The sequence below is a fragment of the Paramisgurnus dabryanus genome, chromosome 17 (genome assembly GCF_030506205.2).
Source record: "Paramisgurnus dabryanus chromosome 17, PD_genome_1.1, whole genome shotgun sequence".
Lineage (NCBI taxonomy): Eukaryota > Metazoa > Chordata > Actinopteri > Cypriniformes > Cobitidae > Paramisgurnus > Paramisgurnus dabryanus.
The window spans coordinates 29,926,958-29,947,785 of record NC_133353.1 but is presented as its reverse complement, the minus strand read 5'-3'; the positions used below and the strand labels follow the sequence as shown (position 1 = coordinate 29,947,785).

The window sequence follows — 20,828 nt, the reverse complement described above, 5'->3', positions numbered from 1 at the left end:
ATATAGTTCCCAGTATGTATACGGTTAAAAGATGGCTTTGTCTCATATGACCTTGTTATTTGTACACTCTGTGACTATGAAAATCACAACATATAAATAAGACATTTTGGCGTTATTTTGTCACTTATTGGGAGCAGTATACTAGCCGGAGCCATTCACCATTCACTTCCAGTCTTTGTGCTAAGCTAAGATAGCGGTGGGTGCGTCAGACAGCGTTACGGTACACATGGAGATGAAAAAGGTATGAATGGACTTATCTAACTCTGGGGGATATGGTGAATAAGCTAAAGTCCCACAAAGTTGCTGTGTTCCTTTACAAATTATTCTTGTAATTTTACATTTTTATATATTCAGGAATACATTAATATCTGTTGTTTCAGTTTTTGATGTCAAAGATGATTTAAAACATGTTATACTGACTTTCAAAAGAAGCTCTGCTAATCTAATCATTTATCTTTATTGTGCTAATGTATTTTTGTTGACTTGTTTGTCTGAACACAGCAGTCTACGTAGGCAGAATATGAACATCCACTTACAGGTGTGGATTGGATTGGCAAGTAACCAAGTCATTGGCTGGTGTTGTGTCCCTGTAGTTTGTCTAGGATCAGATTACACCCATAATCCAGTAGCTGCCTTAAAAGATTAATGATGCTCTTTATATGCCCTCGCTAGTCCTTAAAATACATAGAGGTCTGCTGCTTCAACGGTGTATTCATCCCATCTTTTGTAGTTAGTAGTTTTGTAGTGAAACGGCAATTTATTTTAATCTAAAATCAAGTAAAAAAAAGAGAACGTTGATATTGCCGTCCCAGATCTTCAGGACTGAACTAAAGAGCACATGCTGCGATTTTATTTTTAGCAGTCTAGCAAGCACAGACATTAAAATGTTCCTGGCAAAGAGTTATGAGGAACTTGATGGCCTGAGCACTTTTGGGAGTATGGTAGCAGTAGATGTGAAATAATTTAAACGTAGAGTTATTTAGAATATTTAAAAGAAAAGTAACATCTTGTACAAGACCTTAAAACGAATAGTAATTCATTTTAATCTTTAAGCTAATGCCAGCCACAGTATTTTTACAGCTTTGGACGTTCATCTGCTTAATCCCAGCTTTAAGTAATTCAGAAATACAGATTTGTTGGCAGAACCCCTTAAGAGTCAGATTAAAAATGCTCATTTACAAGAAAACATGTCAGACACACTTCAACTCTTTATATGTTACCTATAAACATAGCCTGATATTCATTGCACTGCTGCTTCAGCAACTAATTGTTATCTTTCTAGACACATAAACCAGTTGCCTCAGAAATTCCTACAGCAAATCACAGTCCTTCATTGATTTATAGATAGAAAATGCCACATGTGCAAAATACAGTAAAAGTGCCAAAGTCTCATCTGAAAACATGTCTCACAATCCACAGGTCAAAGAGGAAGGTCCTGGGCCGTTGCGACTCTGAAGAGGAACGCTGCCGTAGCGTCCCCCCTTCCCCGCCTATCACCCCAACAGGCTCCTGTCCCAGTTTGTCGTCCTTGCCTCGACAGTCTAGCTCCATTCAGCGCAACCTACGTCGGTCGTCCACAAGCAACGACAGCTTCAAAGCTCTTCTCCTCAAAAAGGGCAGTCGCTCCGAGTCCGGCTTCCGCATGTCAGCCGCAGAGATACTCAAATGCACAGACCCCCGTTTCCAAAAGACCACCTCTGAGTCGCCTCAATTGGACGGACTATGCACCTCTCCGACGGGCAACAGGAGGGTATCCGAAGAATGGGCACGTACCGAGGGTGCCCTGCCCCGGCTATCTGCCGGACTAACAACTTTAAAATACGGGCGCTCTCGCACGCCGCCCTCAGCGGCCAGCAGTCGGTACAACAGCCGCAGTCGCAATGCTAGCGGGCCAATGACCGCTATTTGTGAAAGAGAGGGTGAGATGCCAGAGTCACAGGACGGCTCCTTCACGCTGCCCCTGACCTGCAGCGGCACGGTCTGCTCTCAAGGCAGCACTTAATGCTTAAGCATTTCTTATAACTTGAGGATTTTTCATCCCCTGACAGCTTGTAAGAGCCGTTCACCTGTCTAATACCAAGACCAAGAGGTCTAAACTTTGGCTGGAAGGCCATGCTTGTGCTGGCCCTTGGTGGCATCTGAGGAATAAGGATTTAATGGGAAGAGAACTTTCTGTAATTGTGTAACTTTTGGTTTTATCATTTGAATAAGACATTAGCACTCTTGAAAATGTGATATTAACAAAGGGTTACTTGTTGTATTTGCAGGTTAGAACTACAAGGAAATGTACTTTTCCTTTTTTTGGTGGTAAGTTGAGGGTAAAATAGTATGGAACTGGAATGTCATTGAGGGATTTTGTGATGAATCGTCCATGCTGACGTGTTTCCGAGTACGGCAATGGAAAGTACCCAACTGAAGTGAGCACTTGAACCCAAAAAAGTGCTTTATTGAGCACAGTGAATCATAATGTATGAACTGTAATGTCACCAAATCTAATATTCATCCCTAATAACGTCCTTGTGTTTTCTGAAGTCACATGGTTGAACCTCTTCTTTCAAGGGACGTTCCACTTTTTTGAAAATATGCTCATTTTCCAGCTCCCCTAGAGTTAAACATTTGGTTTTTAACATTTTGGAATCCATTCAGCTGATCTCTGGGTCTGACGAAAAATTTAAAGTTGCGATTAGGAACTATAGCAAAGTCCTTGATTATTACGCCGGAATGAGAGTATAGTTCCTAGCCATATCTGCCTAGAAATTCACAACTTTTAATTTTCCGTCTGTCTTAGTACACGATGTAACTACAGAGTCAAGTTTTAAATAGGAAAAATATTGAAACTATTTGGTTATTTTTTTAGTGGGATGCTAATGGTCTAATCAGATTCAATGGATTGTGCTAAGCTATGCTAAAAGTGGTAGCACCAGACCCCAAGAACAGCTGAATGGATTCCAAAATGGTAAGAATCAAAATGTCTAACTCTAGGGGCCCTATTTTAACGATCTTAGCGCATCGTCTAAAGCGCACGGTCTAAATGGGCGTGTCCGATGCCACTTTTGCTATTTTAACAACGGGAAAAATGGTTTGTGCGCCGAGAGCAGGGTCGAAAAGGGTTGTACATATTTTCCTAATGAGTAATGGGTGTGTTTTGGGCGTAACGTGCAGTAAACCAATGAGAGACTCAGCTATCATCCCCTTTAAAAGCCAGTTGCGCTGTCGCTGTGCGTAATCCCTATTTAGATAACGGACCTTGTAAACTAAAGAACTAAGTGGAGGAAGAAGGCCACCAGTTTAAGAATAATGTTAAAAAAGTGTTGTTTTCATTTTTATTGAATTTTTTATTATTAAAACCTTTAAAAGCCTTTTTCTTTTCTTAGTCATAGAAGTACAAATATCAGGCTTTGAATTGCTGTCCTAAATGTATTGATATCTTACATAATCAATGTAATCGCATAAAATGATTAGCAAATATGCAAGAAAAGGTTTGTATTCTAAAAATACAAACAAAAGATAAAGGATTTACAAACGCGCAGAGAGCCGAAGAGTTTCAGCACTAGAACAGCGCCATATGGCCGGGATTTTTTACAAAGCATTATTTAAAATGTTTCTCATCTTACCATATCCACAGGTACAGTGTCATCATGTACAATAAATCCGTAAGATAGCATTTAAAAATGTTTAAAAATAGATGCATTTGTTTAAAGCAAAGCATTTATTTACTTACCAGACTGCAGGTGAAGCAGCTCTTTGTGCCTTCTAACGTCTCATAATCTGTCCTCATTTATGTCCAAGAGACTCAATAATAATCTTTTACACTCAATTCTTTAATCTTTCATATTTAAAAGCGTTTTTGTGCTGCTGCCATTCATGTATGTGATAAGCAAACCCGCGTTGTCGTCCCGTTTAGGCGCATATAATGCGCTCTTTAAATAACAAAAAACACTATTGCGCCATTGACGATTAGTTGCCTCAAAATAGCAACGCGCCAACAATGCGCCTGAACACACCTCGTTTTCAGACCAGAACGCCCATGGGGGCAAAAGGGGGCGCAAATGCATTTGATATTTAAACAACGTGGCGCTAAACGTGAAAATTATAATTGCGCAGGGTGGAAACTAGCAAAAGACACTTGCGTCGCGCATTGCGCTGCATTGCGCCGGGTGTAAGATAGAGCCCTAGGGGAGCTGGAAAATTAGCATATTTCCAAAAAAAGTGGAATTTCCCTTTAAAGTACCAGATCACGAAGGTTGCTGGTGTTGAATACAAGTATTTGATGTTGTCAAACATGAGAGCAGAGGGGCAGATGGCTGTATGGATAGAGCGAAGTGAATAAAAAGAGTGTGGAGATGTTAGCAAAGAGGAGATTTTTAAGAGAGCGACTAATAACTGATGTTTTTAATGCACCTTTAGATGCTTCATTTCTGTTTTGTGTCCAACAATTTCCAGTTTTTAAAAAAATGGGCATCACATTTATGACCAAGATGAAAGTATATTTGAATAGAAAGTTAATGCAAGCCAATTTCTTTATTATATTCATGTAAATAAATGTTTTGCTTTTTATGTTTAGACAATATTAATAATAATAGTTATCCATACTCTACCGGTGTAAATACTTCCAACCATTTCAAAAGCCAAGTATCAGTTTTATACCAACCATTCTGTTTCATATAGAAACTTCCATATAGGCCTCTTTATTCTTGAAAAGTCCTATAAATTACCTGTCTCGCACCTGCCCTTAATAAGAATTTGTACATTTTTGTTTCGTTTTTTTTAAAGAGGGAAGTAACACCGTTGTATTTACTGTACTAGGTGCACCAGGGTGGTTTTCTTTAGAGAGATGGTGAAGCCCCTGGGTCAAGGCCATGAGAGAGACAAGGGTTTCAATAAAATAAATAAACATTGCATTAATCAAACCAATCCCTTGCTGTCTGTTGTTTTGCAAAAAATGCAGCATAATAATTACTAACTCACCATATCAGAGCGTTTATTGTTTCAAACATTGACCACGGAAGTTATAATACTCTGCTTACTAAGCCTCACCTTCGACGTCACAAAGTTAATCACCAAGTCTGATGTGATTTACAGTATAAAGTCTAATCGAGGTCAAGTTCTGAGTTGGCCAAATAAAAGACTTAGTGGTCAAACTGCTTAATGCTGTAAAACAAACAAAGTGTAAGGTTTTTGCTATGGTGTACTTTATATTAATTAATTATAAAAAAGGAATACAATGGAATATTTACAGATACCTTAAAAAAATGGGTCCGACTTTGAGTTCTTTAACAGACATGGGACATACGACAGTAAATCTATTTTTGACTAATTTTTTAGTACTAATAGTATTCGAATTGGTACGCAGGGACAGTATTCATAAAACAGGCGAAGAGTACCCAGATGACCTACTACGTGTACTTCTGGCAAAATTGTGATGGACACTTTAATATACCGTAAGCTTCCCAAAGAAGCAGAGGTGTTGTCTTATTAAAAAATGTCAGAAAGTTGTAACGTGGCATAAGGAAAACAACTGTTCATTGTGGTTCAATTGCGCATGTTTTACAGCATCCACGTTAATGGCTCACACGTTGTTATGACGTTATCATGATGTATCAACATTGCAAATGTAGTACGTCTGAATTTCATTCACACTATCCATATTCATACTATATAGAACATACTGTTTTAACGTCAATGAATAGGTAATTCATTAAATTCAGTACGTACTGTCACAGTATGCGATTTGGGACACAGATAAAGTCTGTGTTTGTTTTGTGGATCCTATTACTGTTTTGTTACATCATGATCTGATACTCATGCAGATGGTGTACATCCAAACGTCAGTACTTGCAGGCTGTGGGCCAGTGATTCAAATAGGCCCTAGACATGTGACCGCTTATGCAATTAAATCTACCTATAGATTCAGCACTCAGGTACTAGAGCGATCATTTATGTTGATAGATGAGGCGCAATTGAAATACTTTTGGTAGCAAGGCCATTTGCTACCATAACTAAAGCCCACAATTACACGGCAATTGTGTCTTATATACATTTCCAGACCCGAGCTGTTCACCTGAAAGGATTCTACTAAAAAGGTAAGTTAGACCTTTGAGCATCTTGGCAATAGCTACAGTGGATGTATGTCCATTAATATACAACATATGAATGTTCAGTGCCATTACAGACAGTAAAGAGATTAAGGTCAAAATAGGTTAACGAATGTCCTAAATCCATTTCTTGTATTTTAACAGATGAGAGTGAGCTTAAACACTTAAAAAAAAATTTTATTTAAAAATTAAAATACTTTATAAAGTTACCTTCTAACAAAATTCTCATTGCAAAGTATAAATTGAATGTATACATTCATTGTAGGCCTAAGTTGATAACACCACTTGAAAATATTAAGCATAACTAGTATAGGCTTTTAATGTTTTTATAAACCAGTAAACCACTAGCATAAATACAAACTTTGTAAGTAAACGTTTCATAAAATATATGATAAATATTTTATTGTTGTTTGTAAATTTTTTAGGACAACTGAAATAAACAAATGGAAATTCTCACAAGGCTTTTTCCATACACCAAGACTGTCGCAGGACTGAAGGCTGCTGTAACTCAGTTTTTGAGATTTAAGGAGGTATCGGTGGATGCTGGAAGAAAAGCGGCTCATATCCCATCTGTTAATTTCCAGCGCAAGATCCAAACATTGCACGTGCAGCATCGCCCTGCCTTCATCTGGAGCGCGCTGACGCACAGACGCAACTCGCGCACTCTTTTCACCTTACAGCTGGCGGGAATGATGTGTCAGTTAATGTCATTATCAATTGCAGAAGAAAATGGTTTTGTGAGTACAGAACAGGGTAATGAAAAGACGGAGATATTTGTCTGAAAATGTCGATATTTACATTTTTCGTACGTAATTATAGGTTACTGAAAGTTCTCTCAAAGCTACCACGTGGTGTCAGTATTCAGTGTATCTCTCAAGGATATGTTTTTATTCAGAATGTTTACTTTTTCTTTTCCTAAAGGAGCTAAACTTAAATAAAATAAAAAATAAGACAAAATAAAATAAAATGTTTGTAGCATTTCATGTTTCTTGCGTTGTTTGACCGACCTGCAAAAAGTTTTCTGTTGTTCTTAAAGGGGACATATCATGAAAATCTGACTTTTTTCATGTTTAAGTGCTATAATTGGTTCTCCAGTGCTTTTATCAACCTAGAAAATGTACATGTAAACACTTAAGTTTTTCTTGGGAGTCTTCCATATTTTACACCTAGATCCCACCCCCTTCCGTTTTGTTATTTCTCCCGTAATTTAATGGCCCTTTTTCGTTATATTAATAATCACATTAACATATTATTCCAAGGTTAGTTGCCAGATCTTGTATACAATGCATTCTACTCACACAAAAGACATATCATACAATGTTGAACCCATTTTTGATGCAACCTGGCAACCTACAACCTAACCTTGCACCTAATCTCATAGCAACTGGAGGTAAATGCAGCCTCAGTGGCTCCGTCGTGTGCAGTTTGGAGGTGTACAAACCTTCACACACCTCAAAATGAGTCTCGGGGAATTACCTTTCACAAGTAAGACTAACCGGTTGTTTCTGGTTGTGTTAGATCATTGTAACATTATTTTAAAAGAAAGTTGGCTATGGAGACTATTAATAGCTATCAATCAATATCGCTATGAATGTTCAGTGTTGGGGAAAGTTACTTTTTAAAGCAGTGGTTCCCAAACTTTTTCAGCGTGCGGCCCCCCTTGTGTACAGTGCATTTTTTTCGTGGCCCCCCGAAAGAAAATGTATGACAAAAACAGTTTTAAAATGTAATATTTTAATTAAACAAAACATATAAAATTATAGCTAGTAGTGCTGTTGGTTAGTTGGCTTATTATTTTTTAGGTTTAATTACACAGAATTCATGATAAATTAATGTATTTTATAAAATGTAATAAAACTGGGGCCCCCCTGGCACCATCTCGCGGCCCCCCTTGGGGCCCCGGCCCCCAGTTTGAAAACCACTGTTTTAAAGTAATGCATAACCATATTAAGTTACTCCCAAAAAAGTAACTAATTGCGTTACTTAGTTACTCTTCATGGAAAGTAATGCTTACGTTATTTTAAAGTTACATTTGTGTTACTTTTTCTTATTTGGCTATGGCTATTTCTTTTAGGCAGGTGTTTTTATGACTGAGAAGTTTTCCATTCAATAAATTGTATATTTCAATTGCAAAAATGTCAAGTTGCCATTTGGCCTGCAAAGATGGCCAGCCATTTCCGTTTTTGACTCAAACTGTTCCCGATCGGACGTGTGTGCATAGAGTGCTTAATTCTACATAACTACTTTTAGTTTAATTCAGTACGTTATTTTTTAAATCAAATTAATTAAACTGAAAAGTAACTTGTCTTGTCTTTTTAAAAAAAGTAACTTAATATGAATGTGTACATTTATAAAGTAATGCGTCACTTTACTTTTACTATAGAAAAGTAATATTATTGCGTAATGCACATTACTTGTAATGCGTTACCTCAACACTGTGAATGTTGATAAGAGTTTACAAATGTTTACACAATATGATTTAAGTGCTATAAAAACGAATGCAGTCACTGTCACTCTTTGCAACCCATTCCGGGAGATCCCCCAACCCCCCGAAAATCTCCCAGAATTTGTAATCCAAATGTTGACAGGTAACGTTATGTCTCTGGGGACACCAAATATTTATTTGACTTCTAAAAAAAGTCTTGTGAAATGTCCTCTTTAAACAGTTTACATGGTTACATGTACTTGTTTTCTTGTTAGGAAACTTGCTGGATCAGTGAATGACGTCCTGACTTGCAGTATATGGCATTAAACACTAACAATGGCCTATTCTTCCTTTATATAATACCACTATAGTGAAAGAACATTTCTTTGAATGCTTAATGATTAAACATTATAAGAAGTGTACAAGTAAGGTCAACCTACATGTACATGGAAGTACACTGTCAAAAAAAAAAAAGGTATAAAAGCTGTCACTGGGGCAGTATTCTTTTCAAAAAGTATACACCTTTCCTGGCTAAAGGGTAGTAACCTCAGTTGGTGCCTCAAAAGTAGGCTATATTTGTACATAAATGGTACATAGAACCATTTTAAATGGCATCCCATTGACAGATTTTGTATCTTTATCTGACCATGTAGAAAATATTCTACCCAGTAAATATTATATATTACAAACTTTAAAAATGCTTTTAGTGTTGTTTAAGCACTTTTGTCACTGAGCAGCACTGCAGCAGCAACAAGCTCCATTTTATTACTGGATGTCCTGTTACTATATTTATATTTGATCAAATTACATTTTCACAAATGACATTTAAATAAAGCATATACTTGCCATTGGTTAAAGAAAAGGGTCACAATCTGAGCATTAAAACAAGTAGGTTAAGCTTAAAGTTTCCATTGACAGAAATACGTGACACAAAAAGCTACTTATGGCAACAGTGAAATGCTTTACTTAAGCGGTAATAGTAATAATATGTTATTGGATGCAGTACATGGTAACTGTCAAAGTAAATCATATTCAAAATGAGTAAAACAGAAAAATGACATTGCAAAAATTTAAATATACAGACTCCCATACAAAAACTGGCAATGTACATTGTGTGGTGCAACCAACAGGAACAAATGCTATTTAAACATAACTAATATGTGAATAAACATTTTAATTTTTTTTAAATTAAAATTATGATGCTTAGGTTTTGGGATTGTACATATGTAGACATTTTTGTGTTATACTGCAGTGCAATATTTATATTTAAATGAAATATTATATTATATTTTTCAGAGATTGTAACTAGGCTCAAGTGCAACCTTAGCTATTGCTACTGTACAGACTGCGTCGCCCCATTGGTGGCGACTTCTTCTAACCAAAGGGAAAGTACAAACCCATAACAATGTTATAACGTAATCATAATAACTTACCGAGACTGCACAGAAAACATCTTCAGACGTCTCGTGCCTGCTGGCAGGGACATTTCCACGCTGCAGATGCTAAATCTAAGATCCTTATTCAGGGATATAATTCCTCTCCACGGAGTGAAGAGTTTTACCAGCTGGCGAAATGAAGGCGCGCGGCGCTTCTTGTTTGTTTACCGGTCCGCTACAAATCCACGTTTATTTAATTCTTGGTTTGCAGATTTTCTTCATAGCCTTTACATTTTTCGTCGACGTGTTTACGTTACACGTGAAGTTTTGCGACGAGGAGAGCAATTTAAATCATACAGAGGAGGACAGTAATATTTCCACTATCATAAACCGGACGGACAATCTCAACTACCTCGCGAGTGTGAGTATTATATGCGTGCACGTGATTGCGTCTGTATTAGGCTACATATTTAAAGCATATTTAGATTATTATATCGGTTACATTGTTCGGTTTCTGTTTTGCGACAGGGTCCCTCGTGTCACAATTATTACTTTCCACATGGACAGGCAACATACATGACAGGATTGCTTATCGGATCGTTATTCGGTGGCGCTTTATCTGACAAGTGGGTATTTTCCGCATTATCATTTGTGAAATTAACTAAACATTAAGTGTTTTAATGTGTGTATTGTCACTTAGATATGGAAAGAAATGTCTCCTCATATGCTGCTCAGCTGTCCACGCGGCTGCTACCGTCATCGTCGCATTTCTGCCGTATGCACGCGTGTACCTGACCGCGCGCTGTGTCAGTGGAGCAGCCAGTAGTGTCATTTACATTTGCACCTACAGTTTAGGTAAAGTTAAACTTACATTTTTTATGTCATTATCATTTTGTATTAACAGTCCAAAACTATAACCAAAGTTATTTTCTTTCCATAATTGATCACTTTTACAATATTAATATTAAACGTGTCAGTTAAAAGTCCCCATGAAATCAGATTTGAAGTGGGATCGTAAAGTATGAATATGTTAACATTAAGGATATTTCTAAACTAGTGTACAGTCTCTTAATTCTGCCAGTATGGATTAATGACTTTTATGTACTTCAATTTCTCATCAGATTCCAGGCTGTGAGTTTAACAGAACACTATTGGCTATTTAAAAAGGGGGTCCCACCCAAATTTCCTACTTGAACACATCAAACAAGGCACATTTATGCAGGGGCGCAATGAAGTGTTTCAAGGGGGGTATGCGAGACAGAATTTTGGGCCCCTTTCTTTAGATGATTGTTTGATTTTCATACCATAATGTGTAGCTATAGAAAATTACTCAGCTGAGTGCGTTTATTAAATTTTATAAGTCGCATTTGCACCTAAAAATAAATGCATGAAGCAAAAAAAAAAAAAGATTTAGGCTATTCGAAAAACGAATACCATTTTAATCTGGAATGGCAGAAAACATTCACGTAACTGATTTTAAAGAGATCACTAAAAGAAGAATGATGCATGGAGATGCATTTCTGAATGTATGGAAATCTATGGAAGGCGCTTTGAAAGTCGCGGCAGTCGAGTTTTGTGTGTGGTTTTAGAAGCGAAATGTGTACATTTATGTTTAGCCTATAATAGTTCATTTTTCAGAGTTCAATTCAATTCATATTGATGATCTTATAGTCCATTTAGTCCATTTAAAAATATTCTTACAAACTGATTTTATTTATCAGAAAACACCAATTAACTTATATTCTCTTTATGTCGTTGTTCTCCGCAACCCCCACACGCGTCCTCCGCTCATGACAAAAAGCATGGCCGGCAAAAGTTTTAAAAATTAATATGACGTTGATTTTTTTTAAAGTATGTGCCTCGCCCACCCATGCCCTTGCAGTGACACAGAAATTGCAAAAAGCACAATTTAAATATGACGTTGATTTTCAGTCAAAAGCATGCCGCAATCAAATGTGCTGCTGATGGGAATGCACATTTAATTTCTATCCACTGAAGGTTTTATGAAAAGCGATAAAAGTGATGTACTCCATAATATGATGTTACACATCCAACAACAACTATATCATTACAAAAATAATACTGCATGTTTTGGCATTTGATAGCATATTGCAGTATATTTGTTACGTAATGATGCACGGTGTTCTTTTTAATGTTCTTTTTCTTTAATATTCACAACACTTATCAACAAAACATTGATTAAAATTAAGAGACTAATTATATTAAACGAAATTTATTTTAAGCAAACATTTGAAGCAAACAAAACTTAAATTAAACTCAAAAATTATGTCTCATGATTCACTCCATTTGTACCGTCATATTAGCCTTCAATCCATTACAACGCCCAATATAGCGTTTAAAATTACAGTCTAAATAATCGAATTAAATTGAAACAAAACAGAAACAACATTACAACAACATTTAAACACAACAATACTTAAACATAAATATAGAACAGACATTCTCTATTTGGATACATGTTAAAAACAATCTGATATAGCGTTTATAATAGCTGCACTAAGGGCTAAACCTCCGTTGCAAACCTAAATAAAAATGAATCACTTTCACTTTGAAAATGATGCGTTGTCACATTAAAACCATCTCTTAGTCATTTAAAATTTAACTCAATTACAATGGCTTAGACAATTTTCCTATTTCATGTTTATTTATTAAAGAGTCCACAATTGCAGAAAATAATATTTTTAACTCCGCCTATTAAGTAATTGTCCGTCTTAGAAATGCAATAGCCTAGTTGTCAGCAGTCGCTATCCTAATATTTCCTTAAATAAAGCCATTGCTGTCCTTTTGTTTTAACACAAATATTTTTAATTAATAATGAAACATACAGTTTATGGATCAGCATGAGCGTTTTTAGTTGCATGTGAGATCTTACCTTGAAATGCCAAACAGGGCCGTCGACTGTTTGTGGTAACTTAAAAAGATTGCATAGCAAACCCACCAAACTGATCCCAAACCAAAATGTTACCTACCCACCCATATCCATACCAGCACAATCAAATTAAAAACCACCAGAACCGCCAAATATGTAATTGCATCTACTAGGTCATGGTTGCACGCTGTTTTAAAAAGTGTCTTTATTTTACTTATCACAAAGTCATTTACAGTAGTTTTATATTCATTTACTTTACATTTTACTATAGTGTTAATAATTAAACGTGTACAACAAAAAAAACGGAAAAGTGATGACGGTGGGGCCCCCTAGCGTACTCATGGGCCCATATGCCTTGCATACTCTGCACCCCCCCTAACGGCGCCCCTGCATTTATGCAATTAGATTTAGCAGGTGCATTTATCCAAAGCGCCTTACAGACCTGGTTTCACAGACAAAACTTAGCTAAAGTCAGGACTAGGCCTGAGGTAAATTTATTTTTATATCTGTCAGTGCAGGTTATTTTCAGATGAGACGGCTCAAACATGTGTTGTCGGACTTTTCTGTGAAACTGGGGGATAGTTTATTCAAGCAGCTGGCCTTTCCTGAAAAGTTTTGCTTAACCAGGAGGTAAAAGTAACACCACCAGCCAACTGTAGGTACTTCTGGCTATGATATTCATGTATGAGACCTGATACAGGTGGCTATCTGGTTTCTCAGGGGTCGAATGGAGCCTGCCGAAGTATCGTATATGGCCACCTACCCTGTTTTCTTTCATCTTCAGTCTGGGAATGATGGGAATGGCTGGCATTGCTTTTTTGATCAGTGGCTGGATGCAGTTTCATCTGGCTCTGGGCATTCCTCAGATTGTCTTTCTACCTCTTTATTTGTTAGTAGAACTAAGACACATCTTGAATACATCATAAAATGTGTTAATTAAACACTGACTTTGTTGCAATTATCAGCTTTCTTCCAGAATCTCCTCGATGGCTGCTACTCAATAAGAGACTGGAAACACTGGAGGACTATCGAAATAAAAGTCCTGAGGACAAACACTACCTGGGTCTGGTAAGACACAAAGTAATACTGCTAAATTAAGGAAAGCATAGGGACATGGCCATACCATTCCAGCATGTGCTAACATAAATTTCATTGACAGCTTTTGAACTCAATGGACAGTGAGGATCAAAAATCCCACCCACAGAAGACCTACACTAGAACAGAGACGAATTTGACCAACTTTACATCACCTATACTGCTGCGCCTGTTTATCATGAGTTACATTGGGTAGGTATGTTTGTTTAAGTTTGTGTGATTATTCTTTCTTCCATGCTATTTTCATTATATGAATTGGTAACGCTTTCATTAGTTAACATTAGTTAATGCATTAGATAACATTTATTAAAGGATTAGTCCATTTAAAAAAAAAAATCCAGATAATTTACTCACCACCATGTCATCCAAAATGTTGATGTTTTATTTTGTCAGTCGAGAAGAAATTGTGTTTTTTGAGGAAAACATTCTAGGATTTTTCTCATTTTAATGGACTTTAATGCAGTTTAAAATTGCAGTTTCAAAGGACGATCCCACACGAGGCATAAGGGTCTTATCTAGCGAAACGATTGTCATTTTTGGCAATAAAAATAAAAATATGCACTTTTAAACCACAACTTCTCATCTTCCTCCATTTGTGTGATGTGCCAGCGCGACCTCACGTAATAGACCTTTCTCACAACTTCCGTATTTATGACCGGAAATACGCAATCGTCGCGGAAATTTACTTCCTCCGCAGTCAAGGCAATGTAAAAAGCCGTATCTGTTCCATCAATTCCCTGTTGATGGTGAAGTTAGACAGAAGTGGATTCAGGCTATCCGGCGAGACTTATAATGTGTCGTTTTAGTTAACAGTTCAGTAACAGTTAGACTCGATCTCTACTTACCTAGAAATTTATGGACAAATTCTTCATGGAAAAAGTTTTCCTCCATTAGTCGTGTCACATCAGCAAATGTAATATTTGGCAAATCGGTTAACGAAGTTGTGTAGACTCTTTGATCCATTTTAAACTTGCCCGGGTTTATGTTTTTCTAGTGTGTTGACGCTTGACAGGAACTCCGCTTACACGACGATTACGTATTTCCGGTTACTGTGAGAAAGGTCTATATGTCGTCATGTCAAGAGGTCACGGATGATGTATGCGAAACTACACCCAAGTGTTTACAAGTGTGGAGAAAGAGGACCGTTTTGACGTATGTCGAATGATAATAATTAACGTCTTTGTGTCCGTTTATTGTTTAAAATGGTCCGCAAATGTGCGTTTCATATATGTAACACGTGACCTTTCGACGTCATTACGTAATTACATGAGGTCGCGTTGGAAAATATGTGGTTTAAAAGTGCATATTTTTATTTTTCTTACCAAAAATGACAATCGTTTCCCTAGATAAGACCCTTATGCCTAGTTTGGGATCATTTAGAGTCCGTTGAAACTGCGATTTTTAACTGCATGTAATCTGTTAAGTGTTGGGGTCCATTAAAGTCCATTAAAATGAGAAAAATCCTGGAATGTTTTCTTCAAAAAACATAATTTCTTCTCGACTGAACAAAGAAAGACATCAACAGTTTGGATGACACGGTGGTGAGTAAATTATCTGGATTTTTTTTAAAGAAAATGGACTAATCCTTTAATCTTAGTTCATGGAAGTGTTGTAGTACTTGAGTCATAAATACGTAATGTCTTTATTCCTAACAATTATTAGTTGTTGTGTAAACCTACCTACCTACCTAAAAATCACTGTTATTCTCCTCAGTTTTGTTTCTGCTCTTACCTACTATGGAATATGCTTCAGCATTGGAAGTTTCGGAGTAAATATCTATTTGGCACAGTTTTTCTCCGGACTTTCGGAGTCTCCTTCCTTACTTCTTCCATTTTTGTTGAAGCGATGTGGCCGTAGACCCTTCAGCATGGCCTCTCTTTTCCTCAGTGGCATTTCCTGTATGCTCTCCCTCCTCGTCTCCAATTTCTGTGGTGAGGAACTTAACATTTAATACTAAGAACAGTCTGGATGATAATGAAGTGTATAACGTCATGATTTGGTATTAATAGTTAGTGCTTGGTTTGTGTAGTAGATACTTTTACACAGGAAAAATTGTAAAAAAAAAATGGTCCCAAGCTGTCAGTGGGACTGTACCCTTTGAAAAGGGCCTAACATGTACCATTGAGGTACAGATATGTGTACATTTGGTACTGCTATGTACCTTTTAAGGACTAATATGAACTAAAAGGTGTACTTTTTGAAAGGCTACCGCCCAAGTGGCAGCTAGGGACAGTGTAAAAACCCTTTACAAATATCAAACTTTACCTCTTTCTCTCTCTTTGATCAGACATGCCGGGTCTTGTTATGACGCTGGCTTTAATGGGAAAGCTTTGTATGCAGTCTACCACCTGTGTCTCCATGCTTTATGGAATTGAGCTATTCCCAACTGTCATTAGGTACACCGATTATATCCAAGACGTATGACATACTTTGCATATTATTGTGTATTGTATTATAAGTGTATGTTTGGCTGGCCTTGCTTAAAAACAAAATATTGATGTACGTGCTGATCTATTATCAAATGTACAGATATTGGCACATACCCGCACAGTATGTGATCATTCCTGCATCCTCAGAGTACTAAACATGCTGAATCACGACAGGCTATAAAACTAGTTTTCCCACAGTTACATAATACTTGATTTGGTGTCAGTAGTGCACGTGTAATCGAACAACGCTGTGAGTTAGGCCTACTGTGCGATAAAAACAAGATAGTGTAAGCACATTTCTCACTTCTGCTACAGCATATTACGAAAGGATTAACAGCATGTAGAGCTCTGCTATGTCAATGATTGATTGGGTTTATGTAACATTGAATTGAAGGAGGTTTAATTAATAAACAATTAGTTAGGGATGATAACAGATCTGAGCTACATAATGTACAAATCCTGCTAGATTTAAATGTGACCATGGTGTCCTTAGGAAGTTATAATCTGACACAATCTCATGGCAATTTTTGCGTATTTTATACATTTGAGTGATCAACTTTGTACATTTGTACAATTTGCTTTCGCCCCTTCAAGTTGGGTATGGGGTGGGGTATCATTATTGTTTTTATCTAATAAATGTATGTTTTTGTATGAAAATCCGTACAAATTCCCATGAGATCAGGTTGGATAATCAAGTGCATGGAATCAAAGTCTGTTCTGCATGGACCGTGCATTGAAGTCTTTCTTGTTGATTGTAAGGTACCACCTGTTGGCCCAATGGCAGAGTCCAGCCAGCCATTTTTTTTTTTACATTTTCAAACAATTTTTTACACTGAAAAAATTATTCATTCAGCTTCCTCAATTTTTTAAGGTAAGTGATTTCAATCAATTTATTTAAGCTACATTTAAACAAAAGTTTTTTGTTTTGTTTTGTTTTTCTAATTTTTTTGTTTACATGTAGCTTAAATAAATTGATTGAAATCACTTACCTTAAAAAATTGAGGAAGCTGAATGAATAATTTTTTCAGTGTAAAAAATTGTTTGAAAATGTAAAAAAAAATGGCTAACCTTAAAAAAAAAATTGAGTAAATTTAATGAATAATATTTTTTCATTGTATGTGGGCCCACAATCACAAATCGACAGCATAAGGGTCAATGACGTGACGTTGATTATTTTGTGTCCGTATGGTTCAATTAAATGTTAAAGGGTTAAAATGTAAAAAAAAATCGTGGATTACTTGCATACATTCTTTTCTTTTAAAGGACCAAGTCTAAAATTTCCCTTCAATTTGAAAGAATATTTGGGGGATAATAAAAAAATTGTCAATGTGGTGTAACCGGTCTGTATCAAATGGTGTAACAATTATTTTTTTAAATGAAAAAATATATATATTCATAAAAAATGTGGAATAAAATATAATCATCTAGTTTAGTGTAATATGATTTTTTACATACATTTTTTTTTACAGATTATTTAGAAAACAGAGCTGTTTTCAGCATATGTCAGGACAAGTATTACAAAACACATTAAAATGTACATTTAGAAATAACTAATAAAATGACATTTTAAAATTATTTTTTATGATTACGCTTACATGCCATCAAGGCTGATAAAATATTTAATATTTCTCATTCTTTACCACAATTGGCGGTTACACCATTTGACATTTTCGGGTCCATTCAGTCTTAACTTTCATTAAAATGGTGCAAATGTAATTTTTTTAAGTAAAGCCCAGACAATAATCAGGGGTTATGGTCAATACCATAAGGTATTTTATATGGCCCCACATGATATATAACAACTTAAAGCAGAGGAATGACCAGGGGTTATGGCTAACACTATGAAAGTCCAATATAGTGAATTGGATTGCATAACAACTTAGTTAAAGGTAAACAATTAGTATGTACTTAAACCTGGTCGCTCATAGTTTGTATGCACTTTAAGTTGTTTTGGACATAAAGGTCTGCTAAATGCATGTCGTACATTGTTGTTTCTCACCTTCGAAAACCATTGTCCCCTATACAGGCAAAAGTGCATTGGCCTGGTTAGCCTTTGTTACCGAGTGGCTTGTATTATAAATGCAGTGGTGCCCCCTGAAGGTGGAGTCCCTTTGCCAGCTATGATCTGTTATAGCAGTGGACCAATCATCGGCGCAGTCCTCTGTCTGCTTCTTCCCGAGACCAGCGGCATCCCTTTACCTGACACAGTAGAGGACTGTGAGAAACAGCCCAGATTGAAGCTCTCATGCTGTGGACGGTGAGACCAATACATTACTAAACAAGCTGTGTGGAAAACCAAATAAAATGCACTGATACAGTAGACGATATCGTTCTGGAGGGCTTCAGGTTTTTGTAGGTTTAACCTTAAAAGTTACAGTTTAATGGATAGATGCTGTTCAGACAAGCCCACATACAGTACTGTGGATGCCAAAGAATGTGTTGTATGTTTTGTGTTAGGGAACCATTTAGCCAAAAGTGGTTCTTCTATGGCATCATGAAACACCTTTATTATTAAAGAGAGTGTTTCGCATGTTATTGGAGGTCTATTGACTTGATGTCTTTAAAATGTGCTTCTTTCAAGCACTTTATGTCATGTGACACGTGAAACATTTATTAACATCTGTAACCTTTGATTCCTGCATGTATTGATTTAGTTTTGCATGTTAAGATGTACTTGTGGATCAAATCAATTTAATGATTTTGTTTTGATGTCAGATGGCCGTTAAAGTCGACACAAGAACCAGAAGACTTGAAGGACATGAATTGCAAGCTAGAAAGTTGTCCTCTCTCAGCACAGTTAGCAAACTGCTAACATTTGTTCCCAGGATATTAACTTTTCAGTTTTATATTTTTATAATAAAAGTTAAGGTCTAAGCTGGGTATATCAGCTTTTAAACAATATTAAAGGACATTACAATACAGTAGTGTTACTGTATAGAAAATTTGAACTATATCAACTGTGTGGATGATATTCAGCTTTTGTCAAAATGTCATGTTTTACTGGAGCCATGTAATGTTGCTGTTGGTAAATGTAAAAAATGTCTTGAAAATTTTTATATGGGGTTTTCCTTTAAGATGTAATTTATTTTGTGAAGTTTTTATTTGACAAATGCATACTGTAGTATCGATTTTCTAGTTTTGCTAAGCTCAGATTTCTTAGTTATATTTTACCTTCACAAAAACACTTGGGGCAAAGTCTTGTGTAATTCTTTACACAAGTCTTACAATGAAACGTACAACATGCAGGTTCAATCAGTTTTGTTTTGATCTGCTTTAATGGATCTCATCCAAAATTTATGTGTATGTGTCTCGATTGTCACGTCATGTGTGGGAGACATTCACTTATCTGTAATGCTTTATTGTAATAACATGTTTAAATTTTTAGAAGACACAGCCAATTGTACAGCAGATTGTTTACACAGAAGTGCAATGTAGGGCAAAGTTAATGAACTGTTGTCACGCCTTAAATATATCAGAAATTAAACTGGTATGGTTGCTATGTTCCAGTTTTTATATTATATTATTATTGTTTTCTATTCTGTTGTGTTCTCTCTATCTCTCAAATACATCACATATTTACAGTATGTTAAGAAAATATGTTGACGGTCAACGATTAACTTTCCCTTTAAAAATAAACAGCTGAATGAAGTAACAATTAAATTTCTGGGCAAGCAGTCAGACAGATGTGTTTTTTATATATAAATCATTTTATATAAAAAGCAGATAAAAGTTAATTGATAATTGACAATGTAAATCCTGATATTCTAACAGAATTTAATTACAGAATTGAAGTGTCCTGGATTTAAAAATAACTTTCAGGAATGTCAGCTATTCTCTTTGATTGCTTAGGAAGAGATATTAACCTTATAAAGAGAGATATGGATCTTCTGTGACAAGCAATTTTTAACGTGAATGCCTGCTTAGAATGAATTATAGACACTTTCGTTTAGGTCACAGAATGGTCTCTAGATATTACTGGGGCGGTACCCTTTCAACAAGTATACCACTATTCAATGCATATTAGTACCTTGGAGGTGCATATATCGGTGCCAAACAGTGCATATTAGTACCTTGGGAGGTGCACATATCCGTACCAAAGAGTGCATATTAGTACCTCGGGAGGTGCACATATCGGTACCAAAGAGGTGCTATTAGTACCCTGTGAGGTGCATATCGCTACCAAAGGGTGCATATTAGTACCTTGGAGGTGCATATATCGGTGCCAAACAGTGCATATTAGTACCTCGGGAGGTGCACATATAGGTACCAAAGAGTGCATACTAGTACCTCTGGAGGTGCACATATCGCTGCCAAAGAGAGCATATTAGTACCACGGGAAGTGCACATATCGGTACCAAAGAGGTCATAGTACCCCGGGAGGTGCATATCGGTACCAAAGGGTGCAAATAAGTAGCTCTTGTGGTGCACATATCGGTGCCAAAGAGTGCATATAACTACCTCGGGAGGTGCACATATCCGTACCAAAGAGTGCATATTAGTACCTCGGGAGGTGCACAT

At 36.4% G+C, this 20,828-nt stretch overlaps 2 protein-coding genes and 1 long non-coding RNA gene across 14 annotated transcripts in view; 2 read left to right on the top strand and 1 right to left on the bottom strand.

Moving 5' to 3' along the window:
• Positions 1–4,910, top strand: part of nhsl1a (NHS-like 1a) — a 68,190-nt gene extending 63,280 nt beyond the window's left edge. For 6 of the 8 annotated variants that reach the window (XM_065288332.2, XM_073812362.1, XM_073812361.1 and 3 more), the window contains exon 8: positions 1,420–4,910. In XM_065288332.2, the coding sequence (XP_065144404.2) occupies positions 1,420–2,002 (583 nt within the window). In that variant the 3' untranslated portion in view covers positions 2,003–4,910. The other 2 variants (XM_073812367.1, XM_073812366.1) reach the window with 2 other exon arrangements.
• LOC135777994 (uncharacterized) overlaps positions 1–10,089 on the bottom strand; it is a 72,845-nt gene extending 62,756 nt beyond the window's left edge. For all 5 annotated transcript variants that reach the window (XR_010544389.2, XR_010544386.2, XR_012335299.1 and 2 more), the window contains exon 1: positions 9,954–10,089. This is a non-coding gene — a long non-coding RNA (uncharacterized lncRNA). The remainder of the gene's footprint in view (positions 1–9,953) is intronic.
• LOC135777993 (solute carrier family 22 member 6-B) lies at positions 9,955–19,828 on the top strand. The gene is made up of 10 exons (XM_065288338.2): positions 9,955–10,317; positions 10,425–10,522; positions 10,597–10,751; positions 13,507–13,675; positions 13,752–13,854; positions 13,946–14,073; positions 15,595–15,812; positions 16,169–16,277; positions 18,337–18,567; positions 19,026–19,828. The coding sequence occupies exons 1-10, from the start codon at positions 10,093–10,095 to the stop codon at positions 19,120–19,122; spliced, it is 1,533 nt and encodes a 510-aa protein (XP_065144410.2). The 5' UTR covers positions 9,955–10,092; the 3' UTR covers positions 19,123–19,828.
• The last annotated feature ends 1,000 nt before the right edge of the window (positions 19,829–20,828 follow it).